We start from the raw sequence: 16,664 nt of genomic DNA, 5'->3' as shown, positions 1-16,664 counted from the left end.
AGCATATACCCCACAGTTTAGGCAACACTGGGCCATGCCTGGTTCCATTTGTGATGGTTAACCTTTGGAAATTCTATTGCGTAAAATGCCCTTTTGTGTTGACGCAGTTTTCAAAGTGTTGTATCATCGATTGCACAACTTGGGTCTATTATACGTTTTTCGCCACTTAGGATTCAAAATGATACGATGACTATGGGATTAAATATTTGTGTATGTCCTCCAGTTCTTTATCAGTCACACTAGCCCTTACTAACGGAAGGAAATAGGATCTTTACGAGCAACTCCACAAACAAAACCACTGCGCTGCAATCCGGACTGTAGCTCATCCGGAGGAAGAGCTACAACAAATATTTATGAAACTAGCAAGCTAGGTGTTTCGGTAATGTGTCTACCACTACTGAAAACAAAATGACTAAATTGTACAACATTTTATATTTTTTATTGCAAAATACAAATTCTTACAAAGGTCTTGTAATTTCCATAACATATACAATTTGGGCCGAGCTAGTACAATAAAGATACATAATTAATAATAACATAAAATATAATAGAACAAACATAATTAAATAATAACAAAATGCAAACAAATAATTTTATCAATGTTACTTTCTTTAAGGAGTCCAGTCAAATTTCAAGTTTGATTAATGGTTGTATAAATTCAGGGCTTTCTTAGATTTTAACAATTTCAGTGACTGCAAGTAAAGTGATATTTAATTTAAAAAAGTTCTAAACATCGGGACTTTTAACCATTTACATTTGTGTAAAAAATATTTTGCCAGTATATATGAAATAGTTTTTTTTTATTCTAAGGTTCTGTTAAATCTGATAAACCCTGGCAGAAATTGTGAAATCTGGGCATTGATTTTGAAAATATGACTGATCATGGAAAAATCTGTTTAAGGATTAATCTTTTATTTAACGATTGTGATCATATGAAGCCATTTATTATCACATAGTTGTTTGGCCCCTTTTTAAATCATAATGATAACAGAAATCGCCCAAATGGCCCTGATGAAAAGTTTACATACCCTTGAATGTTTGGCCTTGTTACAGACACACAAGGTGACACACACACAGTTGAAAATGGCAATTTAAGGTGAATTTCCCACACCTGTGGCTTTTTAAATTGCAGATAGTGTCTGTGTATAAGCAGTCAATGAGTTTGTTAGCACTCACGTTGATTCACTGAACAGGTGAGATACTGAGCCATGGGGAGCAGAAAATAACTGTCAAAAGTCCTGCGTAACAAGTTAATGGAACTTTGTAGAGATGGAAAATAATATCAAAAGCCTTGCAAATGCCAGTCAGTACTGTTCAATCACTTATTAATAAGTGGAAAATTAGGGTCATTAGAGGTCAGGTAGACCAAGAAAGATTTCAGCCAAAACTGCCAGAAGAATTGTTGGGTTATGAAGAAAAACCCACAGGTAACCTCAGGAGAAATAAAGACTGCTCTGGAAAAAGATGGTGTGGTTGTTTCAAGCAGCATAATATGATGATACTTGGGCAGAAATTAGCGGCATGGTAGTTGCCAGAAAGAAGACTTTACTACGCCAATGCCACAAAATGCCTGACATCTTGACATAGCTCACAGCTTCTGGCACACTGTAATTTGGAGCGACGAGGCCAAAATAAAGCATTATGGTCACAACCATAAGCTCTGTTTGGAGAGGGGTCAACAAGGCCTATAGTGAACAGAATACCATCCTGAATGTGAATCATGGTGGTGGCTCACTGATGTTTTGGGGGTATGTGAGTTCTAAAGGCACAGGGAATCTTGTGAAAATTGATGGCAAGATGAATGCAATGTTATCAGATAATACTGGCAGACAATTTGCATTCTTCTGCACGAAAGCTGCGCATGGGACACTCTTGGACTTTCCAGCACGACAATGATCCTAAGCACAAGGCCAAGTTGACCCCATAAGAAATAAAAGACACGTTTTGCCTGCTCACAAATGTTTTCTCTACAAATTGTAAATATATTTCCAATTCTCCAAGGGTATGTAAACTTTTGAGGACAACTGTAGATTTGTCGAACATCAAATGTTCAGTCGATTCTACCTCCATTTTACAACAATTGCAGTCATTTGAGTCAATATTAAATCTTATTTGCAGAAATTCACTAGAAAGATATTTTGTTTTAGGAGATATTGGAAAAACAATATATATATATATTCTTCTGATTCTATTTGCGTCACTTTCAGTGTATTCCTGTATAATATACTTTATTTTAAAGGGTGAGGGAAAGCATTCCTTATTGAGGGAAGATCTTAATATTGTTTTATTTAAAACAAATACAACCCTCAATGGTCAACATGTTCAGTCTAGGAATTAGGAACCCTTAGTCGTACAAATAAGGGCTGGTGGAATCGCATTAATCACTCACTTGTGTTCAGTACAAGGGCACATTATATTTGAGTTTGAAGTCATTATAACCTAATATATCACCATTGGCAAGCATTAGATGTCGAAAAGACCATATCCCTCGTTCCTGCTATTTTCTGTAAAAAAAAAAAAAGAGAAGGGATTTATTTTTATGAGTACACATCTGTTATTCCAGGCGTGTTATGGGGAGAGATGTTCAGTACAATGTCACCTCAAGATTGAAGTGCACGGTGCCGGTCGAAAACATAAAAACGTCTCGAGTTGACTACCGGACTTACTAAGAATGTCCTGTAAGTAACTTGTTATAGGGTTGTCAGTCACACTTTACCCATCATAAATTGCGGTATTGATATTTTTATTAATCCCATTGTACTTCTGTGACCAAGAGAAAGTCTTCTTGCTTCATCTCATACAAACGTGGATTTTGTTCATGTTCCGACATGAATGAGTCATGTACATTCACAGCAACATGCATCTCGTGTTAATGTCTTCCGGTCAAGACCATGAACAGGGCAAGTGGTTTGTGAACGCGCACGCTTTAAGCGTAAACGTCCTACCAGGTCATATCTATTTTTGTTGACGTTTAATTTCACTGCGACTGCGCGAGGCAGAATGTTGTTGCCGTTGGTGACGCGGTTTGTAAAGAAAGGATTGGAGAAAAATATAGATAGAAATGGAGAGGAGTCACACATTGTGGTTCCTCCACAGAAGCTAATTCTATCAGGTTTCAAGCTACAGTAACCTAGCTAGGCGCATAGCTATAGTGTACGTTTCGAAGGCTGGAGTGGAGGTTACGTTAGCTAGCTACTGTAGCTAGCTAGTCAACCTCACCCTACTATAGGGCCTATGTGATTGTCCTTTCCAAACGCCCAACTCTGCAGAGGAAGACAACAAAATAGCTAATCGCCATTATATGATCCAGCACTCAGCGTCATTATTGCCCTCCATGTGGCTGAGGGGCTTGTGTGTGTCAGATTATGGCGAGAAAACCAGTTAGCAGGAAGAGGAAGGCAGGGGAGTCCAAGGACCAACAACAGGTAGGCGGAAACGGACTGGTCTTTCTATCGTCTTGCTGGGTACACTTGTAGATGTACTAGCAGTGTAGGTAATGTTTCAAGTTTGGTTAGCATAACGTTAGTGTGTAAATGAGCGTCACAGTAGTTGGTACTGTACCATTTTGCGTTGCTTGGTTATATGTAGTTTACTAACGTTAACCTTGGATACAATGAAGATAAAAACGTTTTTAAGCGTTTACTGGCCAACAACTCAAACCGTGTTGCTAACATCTTATTTGCTAACATTAGCTAGCTAGTAGGTAGACCTTACTCGTATCTCACAGTACAGTCAATAGCTAACGTTGGCTCATGGGCTATGTGGCTAACTAGTTAACCGTACTTAGAATTTATATTTTAAATGTCAGATTTTCTTTACTGTCCATTTACCCGATAAAAAAAATTAAGTATTACACGGACGGTATCCTAAAGACCGGCCCTGTCCTATTTACTAACAATAATTAGGTACTGTATGTACTGCAGACTTTTCTCTTGGTTATTTATAGGCCTACCGGTACCACATAACTGAAAGTATTGATTAAGCAAGTTACATCGAAGTATTAGGAGAGGGTGAAATTATTACATTATGTTTTCAAAACAATTGAATGCCTACAACTTGGTCAAACTGGGAAGTAAATTATCTTCACGGTCCTGTTTTTCAAACGTTTTAACTTTATTTTGGTATTAGATTTATGGGTTTGGGTCAGACACTTGAACTTGACTGTCCTCTTAAATTAAAACCACTTGTTGTGGCAAATTAACCATTTATGTGTGGATTCAGAGGCATATTGGTTTTTGGTTAAAAGTATTTTGTTACTGGGTAAAGTTCATAATGCCATTGACCTTAACCTGGGTCCTAGGGCCAAATGGCCTCATGTAATCAAATATCCCCCACAATATGTATGGTGTTCTTCTCTGCTGATGTTTTATAATGTTGACACCAAACCCATTTCTAGTGTGTATGGCCAAATAGCTTTATTTTCTTTTAATCTGACCAAAGTACCAGTTGGAATACAAGTGCCGATGCTGTAAAGCAAGCTCCGTGACCCTGTTTGTGAGAAAGCGTTTGTCTGTTTGGAAAAATTGACACTGCAGTAGATCAACAAATAAAAGTTAATCATTTGGTTAACAAGGAGCAACATGCTAACTGTGGATAACTGTTGTGGAAGTTCAGCATATTTAACTAGTTAAGGGACATTTCTTGCTAGCTAATCAGATAATACCTGCATCTCTAGCTGTAACCAATTTTTTTTTGAATGAAATCTAATGACATGACATTCTCCCTCTGGTTATCTGTGCTCTAGGTTTTCAGCATGATTTATAGAGCTAGCTGCATACAGGAAACTAAGTAGACTAGTATATTTTAAAATTATCACTGGCGTGTGATCACACATTAGTTTGATTGTGCTGAAATAGCCTTTTGTAACATTTTGTCTAAATTAACAGAAACTGAAAGTATATCCTCCTGAATGGCTAGAGGGAGCTAACAATGTATCCTACCAGACATTAATTTACAAGTCCGGCCTATTTATTTGCCTACCAAGCAATTTATTAATTATGCATTGAATTGCATCCATTCTGTTCTGCAAACAATGACATACTCAGTCATGAGGTTCTTATAACCTGTATAAGTATCACCTATATTAAGGTTTAAAACCTCTTATGAAGATTTGTAGCATTATCTGTGAATGTTTACTAATGCGATTGTCTCTTTGGTTCAGATCTGCAAAAAAAAAGTAAATGACTGTTAGTTCCATGGAACAGATTTGAATATACACATTCATTTTGACTGGAGAATTTCCTCTCAATGTGAACCTGATCTCCAAATTGTTGTATACAGCTATATCAATTGTCCTTGGAACTCATTTTCCAATAAATTATGATTAGTGCAATGTTAACATGGAATGTTTTAAGAATAAATTACTATTGATCATTTATCTTGATATGGTGTTTAAGGATCTATGTAGGTTTCAGATTACACAGAGTTTTGCATTGCTTTATCACAATATTTTTTTTATGAAAGTATATTAAAAGCATGTTTGTCTAACATTATTTTTTTATAGTACCTCTTTCCATCAATTGCTACCGTACTGTGCTTACCTTTATTCATAGAGCATTACTAAAATCACATTCTCGTCCTAGAACCTCTACTAAATAGAAAACCATTGGTTTTGTTCAGCATTTATTTTTGTTTAATGCAGCTAATGACCTTCACATGTCCCCTTTCACTCATTGTCTTGGTTGACAGAATGGCTTTGTGTCCCAGAGACCTGCCCAAACAATGTAATAGTCTATTTCTTTGACTCATGGAAGGGGCAAATGTTTATGTGCTTTGGTTATAAAAACAATTAGGGGCTTATGATGGTAGCCCCATAAATGTCTGTCTTAAATCATATTCATGTTTAGAAGTTCAACTGTTTATCAGTTCCTTGGTTTCAGGTTGAACAAAAATCAGTTGCAGAAAACGCAGGAGGATTTGTTTTCACTAATTCAAATAATTAATGACAGTGTCATTTTTATTTCGATAGGCCTTGTCCTAAAACATGTTGATGAACCTGTTAAAAATATTACAAATAGCCTGTTCAGTTTGTCTTGTCATGGTAACATTTACTGCCACAATACTGAGGCATGTTTTGGGTTTCATCACTCAGTAAGGAGTGAATATCCAACGGCCATTTAACTTTCGACTTAATTTATGTCTGTGTTGCAATGGATTTGCTAGTCTCTGTCTTTATTGATAATATCTAGTGTACATGTCTTAACATGAGGAACATGGAAATAAGGGATTAGACAATATGGCACATTGGCTGGCCGGTGGCTCCCTTCGCCGCGGTTCAGATCCTTGATTGGACATTGTGATCTAAAATGTCTGTTTAACATTGTCGTTGGGTGGTCATGTCATCCTATCGCTCAGCCTTGGTCATGACCTATGTGGAATTTCAGCGTATTTGACTAGTAAATTAAGAAAAACACTTTTGTAGTTCAGTGACTTAAGATGTTTTTGTAACTTGTAACTCAGTAAAAACATTGCAAAAGATATCATTCTCACAACATAATAGATTAATGCCGTACAGAGGCAAAATATTCTAATGCACCAAAAAAAAAAAGATGTATAGTAGCATAAACACATGGGAAACTATAGGTATAATAATGTGGTTATATGATGTCTTGCCTGCAAATGTTTTATCTGTCCTCACAGCCACACTCACTGCAGCACCTGTAGGGCGTGTCACATGCCCAGCCAACTTGCACATATGTATGTTAAAATCAGGCGTCCATCCGCTGTCAATGTGTGGCAATAGATAAACATTCAGTTCAGTGTTCTCCACACCTTCACACTGAAGCTAAACTGATGCAGTGCACGTAGCATTGGAATTAAAACCAAAGGATTCTAGTAATGTAGGGCGAACCTGAAAATGTACCCATGTGTGATTTTAATTTTTCTAAATGCTATTTTCACTTACAGTGCGTGCGCCTATTTTAATTTGGTGTTGTTTCTCCGGGGCTAACCTCTGTCCCTCTCCACTCCAGTTGGGCTGGTGCCAGTCTGCGCACAAGCGGACGCGCGTGTCGTCCTCGTCCCGGCATGCACAGCAGTGGTGGCGTAGCCGGCTCTCGGTGGTGTGCGCACTCAGGGGGCGCGAGTTTCGTCCGCAGCAGCAACATGAGTGGCGGCTCCAGCGTAGCCTGCGGGGCTTTGCCGCCGGCCGTCTTCCGGGCATCCTCAAGGAGCGCGAGTTCTCCCTGGGCCGCCTCAACAAGGTGTTCGCCTCCCAGTGGCTCAACCACCGCCAGGTGGTGTGTGGAACCAAGTGCAATACGGTAAGAGGCTACAGCCCCCCCCCCCCCTGTGTTTTACTCTGCATTTGTCTGTCGTAAAGGGAAAGGCAGCTCTTTGCAATAAACGCCTCCGGGCGTTGCTGTAAGGTTTCCTTGTACGTTGGTCTCAAGGCGCATTGAACCCTTTCTCTTACTCATTCGAAAATGCTGTGCTCACATTCTTCTGATCTTTCCCTTGGAAAAATAGAGAGGGGGGGGGGTGGTGGTAATATTACTCAGGAACAAAGAGAGGAACTTGGGACCCAAAACACTAAGTGAAACCAAAACTCTCAGGATCCTCCATGTCGATACACCACCCCCTCCCCGTAAAGACAATGTTTTTGGTTAGTTGAGTGGGAACTGGGAACTGCTGTAAACTGAGGACTTCATTCATTTTGAAAGAAGTTGAGGACCAAGCAGTCAGTCACAATTTGCCATTTATGGTTTTGGGGTGGGAGAATAAAACCGTTACTAACCCAGGACTAAATTATGACCCTTGTAATGCCAAATGAAAGAACAGTTAACACTGCCAACACTTTGTAATTACTCTGAATTTTTGTGTGTCTAATGAATACACCCCAGATCAGTACTTGTGACTATCAGAATCGGGCGTGCGCGTGCCTGATACATGTTTCTTATCTCTCACACTCCGGGGGCAATGTAATGGGCTGTCACTGTTAGACTGTAGCCCTGGACACATCTGCAGTAACTCTAGGCCAATTAATTGAAACCTTAAGCTTTGGTTTGCTTATGTAAAGCAGGTACTACCTGTTTGCTGAGTTGTTGTGGTTAAAATCAGAGGCAGAGGCTGATTATATACAGGAAAGACGTTGTTGTTTGTTGCATTTCTATGTTGGTATGAATGCTGCGTTGATCTGTATGGAGAGAGAATACTGCCAAATGTTTATATTCCCAGCATATAACTCACAAACATGAACCATGATTTGTAAATAGACACCATACAATCCCCACATGTAAAACATTATCCGTAAATGAACAGCAGCGAATCCATGGAATGTAAGCCAGGATTCCTGTATACGCAGCATTAAACTCATAAATGTGTAGTTAGAAAAGAAAACAAAAAAGCACAAATGTAAGTCACTATCCACAAGCACTCTTATTTCTAAAATTGCATTTGTGTAAATGTAACCAGATTTGTCTGTCAGCGTTTTCGTGTTACAATTGTCGATTGTGCTTCTGTGGATCAAGTTGTGTACGTGGATCGGTTTACATTTGTGCACAGAATTTTGGCAGTTATGTTCCGAGTTCAGGTCACAGGTCAACGATCCACAAATGTGATTGAGACTGCTAGTCGACCTCTCATTATTTTCTTTTTCATGCACTTTGTGATTATTCCTCTATAATGAAAAGCGCTTTACAAATGCAATATATTATTATTAATGTAGTAGAATAGCTTGCTGACTTCCAGCCAATCACCTAAGCACAGAGTGGTGAATGGACCAATATCCCAACACCTTGTGCAGTCCACCCCCTAAAGATTATAGGCTGTTCTGGGTGGCGTATATGTTCAAAATGTGTTGTTGGTCAGTCACCTCTTTATAGAGGAATATTGGTGTTTTATACTCTGGAGGGTAGGTGTGAGTGGTGGTTCCTGGACAGGCTGTGGCATTATGGGAGATCGGTCATGCAGTTGCTCGCTCACTCTTGCACTGTCTAAAATATTAAGCTGATCTTTTCAGGAAACAAGACAGGCATTTGGCAGGTTCAAGAGTTTACTGGTTTTATTAATTTCTTTGTCGATTTACGTGATAATTTTCTTGACAGAGCCCATAGATGTCACACCACTGTAGATCAGTCAATGACATTGGTATATCAACAAGGGTACTACATGTGCAAGGACATTTACATCAGGGTTGCCAAAACCATTGAGATCTACCGTCCTGTAGGTTTCCTCTCCAAGCCCAGGTGTGACTAACCTGATTTAGCTTTCCTTCAGCTAATTATTACATTCAGGGGTGTGACTTTTGCATCCTACTGGACCGTAGCTCTCCGGAAACAGGGTCAGGCAACCCTAATTCCCACAGTGGAGCTATAATGGGTTTCTAGCGGGTGTGTGTATTCATGTGTTTAACAGAGTTTTGATGTTTAGCACACACTAACCCACATGGTATCTGACAGTACCCACAGAATGGTGACTAAGGCACCAGGTTATAACATTGGACTGATTAATCCAGGGGGCACTGTACCTTTTGTTGGGGTACATGTTTGTATTGTGTTTTTATATTTAGTTTTATATGATAACTTGTTAATTTGGACCAATATAGGACCGATTTCCTATATTATAAATGGACAACTGGAAAGCTCTTGAACTGACCTGTTATGAATTAGAAGGACTCCTGATTCCGGATCATTTTACTAGTCTAACCGAAATGGTTCTGTTCTTGCTTCAGCTATTTGTGGCAGATGTTCTGACGGGGCAGATCACCCGGATCCCCATGCTGAAGGATGGGCACGGTTGCGGAACGGGGATCGGGGGGACTCCAGGGGCCTCCTTCCTCCCCGGTAGTGGCTCTGTGTCCGGGCTAGACCAGCAAGGCTGCGGGATCCACGCCATCGAGCTCAACCCCTCCGGTACGCTACTGGCCACCGGCGGAGATAACCCCAACAGCCTGGCCGTCTACCGGCTGCCCACCCTGGACCCGGTGTGCGTGGGCGACGTGAGTTGCTCTTCTCTTCCTGGTGTATTTGTACCGAGCTACGCAGGGCGGAAACAGCACAGTGGTGGCCAGGACGGCCCTTTTCCTATCTGAGCGTGCGATTGTCCCAACGGCCGTGTCTCATTGGTGGACTTCTCTATTTCAGGATGGCCACAAGGACTGGATTTTCTCCATTGCGTGGATCAGTGACAGCATGGCTGTGTCTGGTGAGTGTCGAGTGACGCAGACTGTCAAGCCACAGATGGAAGGGCACGCTGTGGCTCGTCCATCAACACTGTTAAAGTGTGAATGTTGTCTCTGTATCAAACCCACCACGTAATGAATGTACTGCTTCTCCCCAGGGTCGCGGGATGGTTCCATGGGCCTGTGGGAGGTGTCCGACGAGATCCTGAGCCAGGCCATGAAACAGCAGGACGAGGAGGGAGTCCCCTGCTACTCCCACATCTCCCACCGTGCCCTCGAGGACATCCCCAAGGAGTACACTAATCCCTACAACTGTAAAGTGAGGGCCTTGGCCTTCAACAACAACCACAAGGTCAGCCACATCTCCCTCCGAGCTCTCTGAGACTGACCCTGGTACTGTGTTGTACTCATGAGTCTGTTTTACCTTCTGTCAGGAGCTTGGTGCTGTTTCCCTGGATGGCTATTTCCACCTCTGGAAGGCAGAGCAAAACCTGAGCAAGGTTGGTTTGAATGTGTCTGTTCTGTGTCTCAAAACCTGTCAGTAGAGTTACTGTGTGGAGAGAAGGCTTTAATTCACTTATTTCTTTATAGTGGCCTAGAACTTTTGCACAGCACTGTAGATATAGAGGTGTACATATCTTTAGAGCATACATAACTTTATTTTAATAAATTTCTTTAGGGCATACATATCTTTATTTTAATACATTTCTTTAGGGTATACATTTCTTTAGGGTAATACATATCTTTATAGGGCAGGGACGTCGCTAGGCCTATTTTAAAATATTAATTATCCCCCCTCAATATATTTTCTCTGTGATTTCTTTTTTCCATCACATCTAAACTTCTTAGAAATTGTATAGAATCGTGTTCAATTGGCAGAATGTTAGGTTGAGTTTGATGCTTTGAACGTATCTCGCTCACCTGAAGCGAGCTGTCTTCTGTAAATAGGAACTAACGTTTCCAGTGGTTGGAGTAAATCAGTTCAAAATTTAATAACACTGGGAAGCAACAGTACGTTTTGGTAATCAATATAACATTTGAGCAAGTCCTCCACCATTTTTTATAGAAATGTGTGGAGGTTAAAAAAAATAATTAGATCGTAAAAATGTCATGAATGGAAATTGCTTAGACAAGTTGCAGTTCATGAAATTTGACTTGTGCGACGTCGTGTATTATCAAAGTCATCAGTCTTTTTTTCTTTATTGGAAGGCAAGAAAGCTAGCTACAACTTTCTAGTAGACACTTCAGACAAGACTAAGATCTGTCATTTGTAATGCAAATTTTAATTAAATTCAACAAAATAGTAAGGTGGTCAATAATTGGGGACGGTGGCTGATAATTGGGGGTCGTATTTATTAGCGACAACACGAACCAACTACTGAAAATATGACTTTCCCTTTAATTACATGCTAGCTCATTTGTATGTCACTAATAATCATCAGGAACACAGTTGCAAAACAGATTCATGTTTTTCTGAGTTTTAAGTTAACTTATTGGAACATATTCTGTTCAGAGGAAGGGAGATCCAGTTGTTTAATGTTTCTTTTTTTTAATTATGATGATTATGACTTTATTCCCGAGATGAATGGGCTAATGACTAAATCTGTTTTTGAAATTATTCAGAATGATTCAGAGAAATCTTGCTTAGAAACTGAATATGCTGTATATGATCATTTATTACAAACAATAGTTGACCAAGGTGTTATGGGTACATAGTACAGCCGTTTTTGTGACTTTTGTTGGTGTTGGATGGATGAAGACAGCGGACTTTAATTTCTTTATTTAGAATTTAAGTTATATTAGATCAGTGTCTAACACAAACTATGAGACAGGTATACTTTTAGCCAACCTTGACCAAAAATAACCTTATTTTGATAGATTTTACACCCATTGTTACTCTATAAAATACATGATGAAAAGATGTTTTGGGGAGTATGCCCAGATCCCCCAAAACGAGGCTTAGCACCCCCATCCATGATTTTCTAGTTACGTCCCTGGTTTAGGGTATACCTATCTTTATAGTTGCGCGCAAATGTTTTTCGCCAATTTATTGAAAACTACAAACTGAAATCTCATACATACATATTCAGACCCTTTATGCTGTACTTTGTAGAAGTGCCTTGGGCAGAGATCGCAGATTTGAGTATTTGGGCATGCCTCTACCGTCTTTACATGATATTTCAAACATTATTTTTCAATAAATTGGCATACATTTGGAAAAACTTATTTGTCATTATTCTTTAAAAATCGTGACCAGTCGATTGGTCAAGAATAGTCCTCTCTGTCAACCAGTGTTTATTTTTATTGGAGGACAGCCCTCGTGGGTTTCTACCATAGATTTCTACAGCTGTATGTACACATAAAAAGGTTTTTGAATGCTTTCCGTAGCTATTGTCCACGAAGCTGCCCCACTGCAAGGAGAACGTTTGTCTGGCATATGGTCAGGACTGGTCTGTGTATGCGGTGGGCTCTCAAGCCCATGTGTCCTTCCTTGATCCCCGGCAGCCCACTCACAGCATCAAGTCAGTCAGCTCCAGAGAGAGAGGAAGTGGTAAGGATTTGACACCACACCTCAATCAGACAAGCGAGTATGAGCATACACTATAGCATCAGTTATGTCAACTTTCTGTAACTTTAATTTCATATTTCATTTCTCCAGAGGCAACACGAGGTACTACAAACACATTCCACCAAGAAGCATAACAAAACCCAAACATTCTCCAAGACCTGCCCTGCACTTAAGCTGCCTTCAAGTGGTGTCGGAATTATCGAAAATTGGAATTACAATCTTGGAAATTTCCCTTGAATGGCTCTCCAAGTCGGGATTGAATGGGAAAGACTGGAGAAAATTATGAAACCCGAGTTTGAGTTGGGGCGTTCTTGATCACTGACAATGTATATTTTTAGCCAAAGCATTATAAAACAAATCTATTCGCATTACAAAAAATCTGGACTGTATTATTAGCGTTAGCCAGCTAGCAACATTATTATTCACGTTAGTCAGCTAGCTCAGATATCATTAGTTGAAAAGTTGTTCCGACTTCAAAAGCACTTGAAGGCACTTATGTTGTATTTACGACTAAAACTGTGAAGTGCAGGTTTCAGTCGAGCATTTGAACGCAGCATAATATACAAGTGCAGAGGCAGTACTTTTGATAGAAAGTTTAAGGCTCATTTGTTTTTATTTATAAAGCTATAAATGTGCTTGCGCGTGTGTTCCACAGGCATCCGGTCTGTGAGTTTCTACGAGCACATAGTGACTGTGGGCACGGGCCAAGGGTCCCTGCTGTTCTATGACATCAGGGCCCAGAGGTTTCTGGAGGACCCTTCCTGCCCGGCCAGTGGGTACAGACAGCGCCCAGGAGAAGGCATCCTCAAGCTGACCACAGGGAAGGGTTGGCTGGTACTGTACATTTATTGTTCCATTTCTATATGCTTGTGAGCCTCTGAAGTTTTATACCCCTCTCAGGAATGTTGAACCTAACGTATCCTGCTGCTGATGGTCTTTATCAGCACTTACTCAACAAGATACTAACACACAATGGTTTAGAATCATTTGCCCCTCACTGAACTTTTTCACCCCATTACTTACCTCACTGCCTTTTCTACCCCCCCACCCCAGAATCATGACGAGACGTGGAGGAGCTACTTCTCAGACATCAACTCGTTTCCCAACGCGGTGTACACACACTGCTACGACGACTCCGGAACCAAGCTGTTTGTTGCCGGCGGACCGCTGTGCTCGGGTCTTCACGGCAACTACGCAGGCCTATGGAGCTAGCCTTTTCTTCTCCTCCGTCTTCGGTCTCCCCGCCTCCTCCTCTTTCTGGTGTTTCACTCAGTCGTCCTTCCAGTCTCGTCCCTCCCTCACTTGTGGACTCAGGAACATGATCTAGCCCCCTTCTGATCACTGCGGCTTCCATATTGCTATTGTGTATCTCATTAACACCTTTTTGTTGCATCCCTCCATCCTCCCTTGATCTTAGTCCTGTCTTTCAGTTAATTTTTTCCTAAAGATGAGTAACCAGTGATGTTGTAATGAGCTAAACGGTCCGCCTCTGAAACCAACAACAGTAGAAGATTTCATTTCAATTTGCCCACCACACCACATGGATTAGACTTCTCTTTTTCTGGTCATGTTTTTGTCCACTTTTAGAAGTATGTCACAATGGCACAGGCAGTTTCCTTGAGCTGACATTCTGGACACTTAAGGTTCCCTTATCCTTCTCTCTCTCACTCTCTCTGAAATGGACAGCGATATAAATAAAGAGATGAGCAGGAATATAAAATGGACAATATGTTTTGAAGGAAGGAACAGGAGACCTTTTTAAAAAACCAAGAGGACTTGCTCTTTTCGGACCAGCCTGTGCCACGACAGCCAATAACAGCCATAACGATGAAAAAAACAACCCAATCAGACACAAGGTGAGAAGAAGCAGAGGATACAACCAATCAGACAATGGCAGCCACTTGCTCTTTTTCTTTTTTTTTTCCTTCCTGACTGATGATGTAAATGAGTGCTGACTGTAGAAGCTAAATGCCATAGGTATTCTGCTCTGAGTAATCCCGGAGAATGGTTATTTTATTTTGATTCAGTGTGATTTGACATAAACGTACACTTGTTGATATTATTACTATCTTTATTGTTATTTATTTTTTCCCCTATCACCTTTAGTTCTGGACTAAGCCAGTCCCATACAGAATGCAGTTTCTGCTTGTTCTTTACTCCCAGTATCTGGTACATTCATGCCAGTTGTTGTCCGGGGAGTCCCTTCGCTTGAGGGATTTATCGCAAAACATGGTCAATTAGTCAGCCATCTAACTTGAATAGACCTTCGCACATGCCTGTAGATGTTATAGATGATCACTTAGACCAATTCAAATTCAATACCACCTTTCTTTTACAAGGTTTTTAACTCTAGCTTGCTAACTCTCTGAGTATGATTTGTGACACAGCCCCCAGGTTTCAATGTTCAAAGCCAGTTTCAGATCTAAGAACAAGGATACAAACCTGTAGACGATGCTGACCTGGAGTCCCCAAAACTACATCAGCCCCTTCCCCCTAGGCACTAAATCTTAGGTCCTGAATAGTTTTAAGCTATATGCTGACAGCTCTGTAGTGCTCTTTGATAGGCCTGGTGGCAGCGTTGTTCTGTTTTGCCAAGACATCCTGATGTCTGACAGATCTGGGGGATGTATTCACTAGAAACCAAATTGAACTAAACATTGCAGGACTTGACTACATTTGTCCAATAGAAGCTCTTGTTGTTGAAGACGTTTTACCGCTGCGAGTGAAGGATTTTCATTGTCAAATGTTTGGCCAGTGTTTGCTATGATCTTGGTGTAAATGAATACACCCCTGGACAAGTGCATATGGTGTAGGACTGTATTTGAATACCTATGGAGGCACCATCCTTTTTGTCCCTGTTGGTTGAACACACTTATTTCACCTTTTTCTAACAAGGGATACATTTTGCCCAGTTCCCAGACGAGTGTTCCATTTGTCTAGCTGTGCATCAATCCACCTGGCAAATTATGTCCAGAGCCGTTCCGTGTCTGTCTGGCAACACTTTTCCCACGACCATAGATACATCTGTAATATGTTGACTGTTCTGATTGCAGGGTCGTCGTTTCCATCGCGAAACAGCGAAGAATTCCATCCAGTTCTATGATTCCAAATCCATCTAGTTTGGTTTTTATGCTAAATCAAAACCAAACATGGATTCCATACTGTCTTTGCATCTGTTTGTCTAGCCAGTCAGCCTTTTAAGTGGACAACCTGCTCCTGTGTATTGGCAGTAGAACGGAAGGTGTCCTCACAAACCTTTATCCTTGTTTTCATTTAGTTGAAATGGGCTGATGGGTACTGCAATCAGAACAGTCTGCCAATTAGGGATACCGTCCAACGAGGGACAGGTGCTGCCAGAATGGCTACAGTCAACGGTACTAATCTCACGCTTTTGTTATTTAATGCCCTGACACGGAATGTTGTTGTTAAAATAACTGCGTACGCTGACGCCGTGCTTCATAGCGATGAGTGTAGCTGCTCTTTTCCTTGTGTGCTAAGACAGCTTTGATTTAAGTAACGTTGTTACCTTTCTATAGTCTTTCTGTGAAAGACTGTTGCGGGCTTACATTGTTTTGCTTTTTTACATGGAAATTTGCTTTGGTTTTCATTATAATGTGAGAACAAAACAACAGACCCTAATTCCAACCATAAATAGAACAAATTTAAAAAAAAAATAACAAGTTTTAAAGTGTATTTTATATATAAATGTGTATATGTAAAATGCATAGGGACAAATGCATACATTTCTATGTATACGTTTGAGCAAGTGTGGACTGACCCATGTCTTTTCTTTGGTGGTGACCTCTTTTATACACACCTCATGAATGTTTTTACAAATTACTGAACCTGAGGATATTGTATGATATCAACAGCTGAAACCAACCTATAAAATCTTTAGAGAAAATAATGACAAAAATAAAAATTATATTGATGTAATATTTATCAGATTTCATATTGCTGTTTGTGTGGTTTATT

General features: G+C 40.3%; 1 protein-coding gene across 2 annotated transcripts; it reads left to right on the top strand.

Moving 5' to 3' along the window:
• Positions 1-2,973: 2,973 nt before the first annotated feature.
• Positions 2,974-16,641, top strand: dcaf12 (DDB1 and CUL4 associated factor 12). 2 transcript variants are annotated; one of them, XM_010880848.3, is made up of 10 exons: positions 2,974-3,425; positions 6,972-7,262; positions 9,671-9,937; positions 10,083-10,143; positions 10,279-10,472; positions 10,555-10,620; positions 12,509-12,671; positions 12,780-12,791; positions 13,345-13,523; positions 13,743-16,641. In XM_010880848.3, exons 1-10 carry the CDS (start codon positions 3,366-3,368, stop codon positions 13,899-13,901), a joined length of 1,452 nt encoding a protein of 483 aa, XP_010879150.1. In that variant the 5' UTR covers positions 2,974-3,365; the 3' UTR covers positions 13,902-16,641. The 2 variants fall into 2 exon arrangements, with proteins under 2 accessions (XP_010879150.1, XP_010879151.1); XM_010880849.3 differs by lacking the exon at positions 12,780-12,791.
• The last annotated feature ends 23 nt before the right edge of the window (positions 16,642-16,664 follow it).

Source organism: Esox lucius, chromosome 17 (genome assembly GCF_011004845.1).
Source record: "Esox lucius isolate fEsoLuc1 chromosome 17, fEsoLuc1.pri, whole genome shotgun sequence".
In the NCBI taxonomy this organism is placed as follows: domain Eukaryota; kingdom Metazoa; phylum Chordata; class Actinopteri; order Esociformes; family Esocidae; genus Esox; species Esox lucius.
This window is presented reverse-complemented; position numbering and strand designations above follow the sequence as displayed.

Bases quoted from the DNA above. Each gene is read 5' to 3' on its own strand.
- dcaf12 (XM_010880848.3), top strand. From the start codon at position 3,366: ATGGCGAGAAAACCAGTTAGCAGGAAGAGGAAGGCAGGGGAGTCCAAG. The intron at 10,144-10,278 runs GTGAGTGTCGAG...GCTTCTCCCCAG, and splicing joins TGACAGCATGGCTGTGTCTG to GGTCGCGGGATGGTTCCATG. The intron at 10,473-10,554 runs GTCAGCCACATC...ACCTTCTGTCAG, and splicing joins CCTTCAACAACAACCACAAG to GAGCTTGGTGCTGTTTCCCT.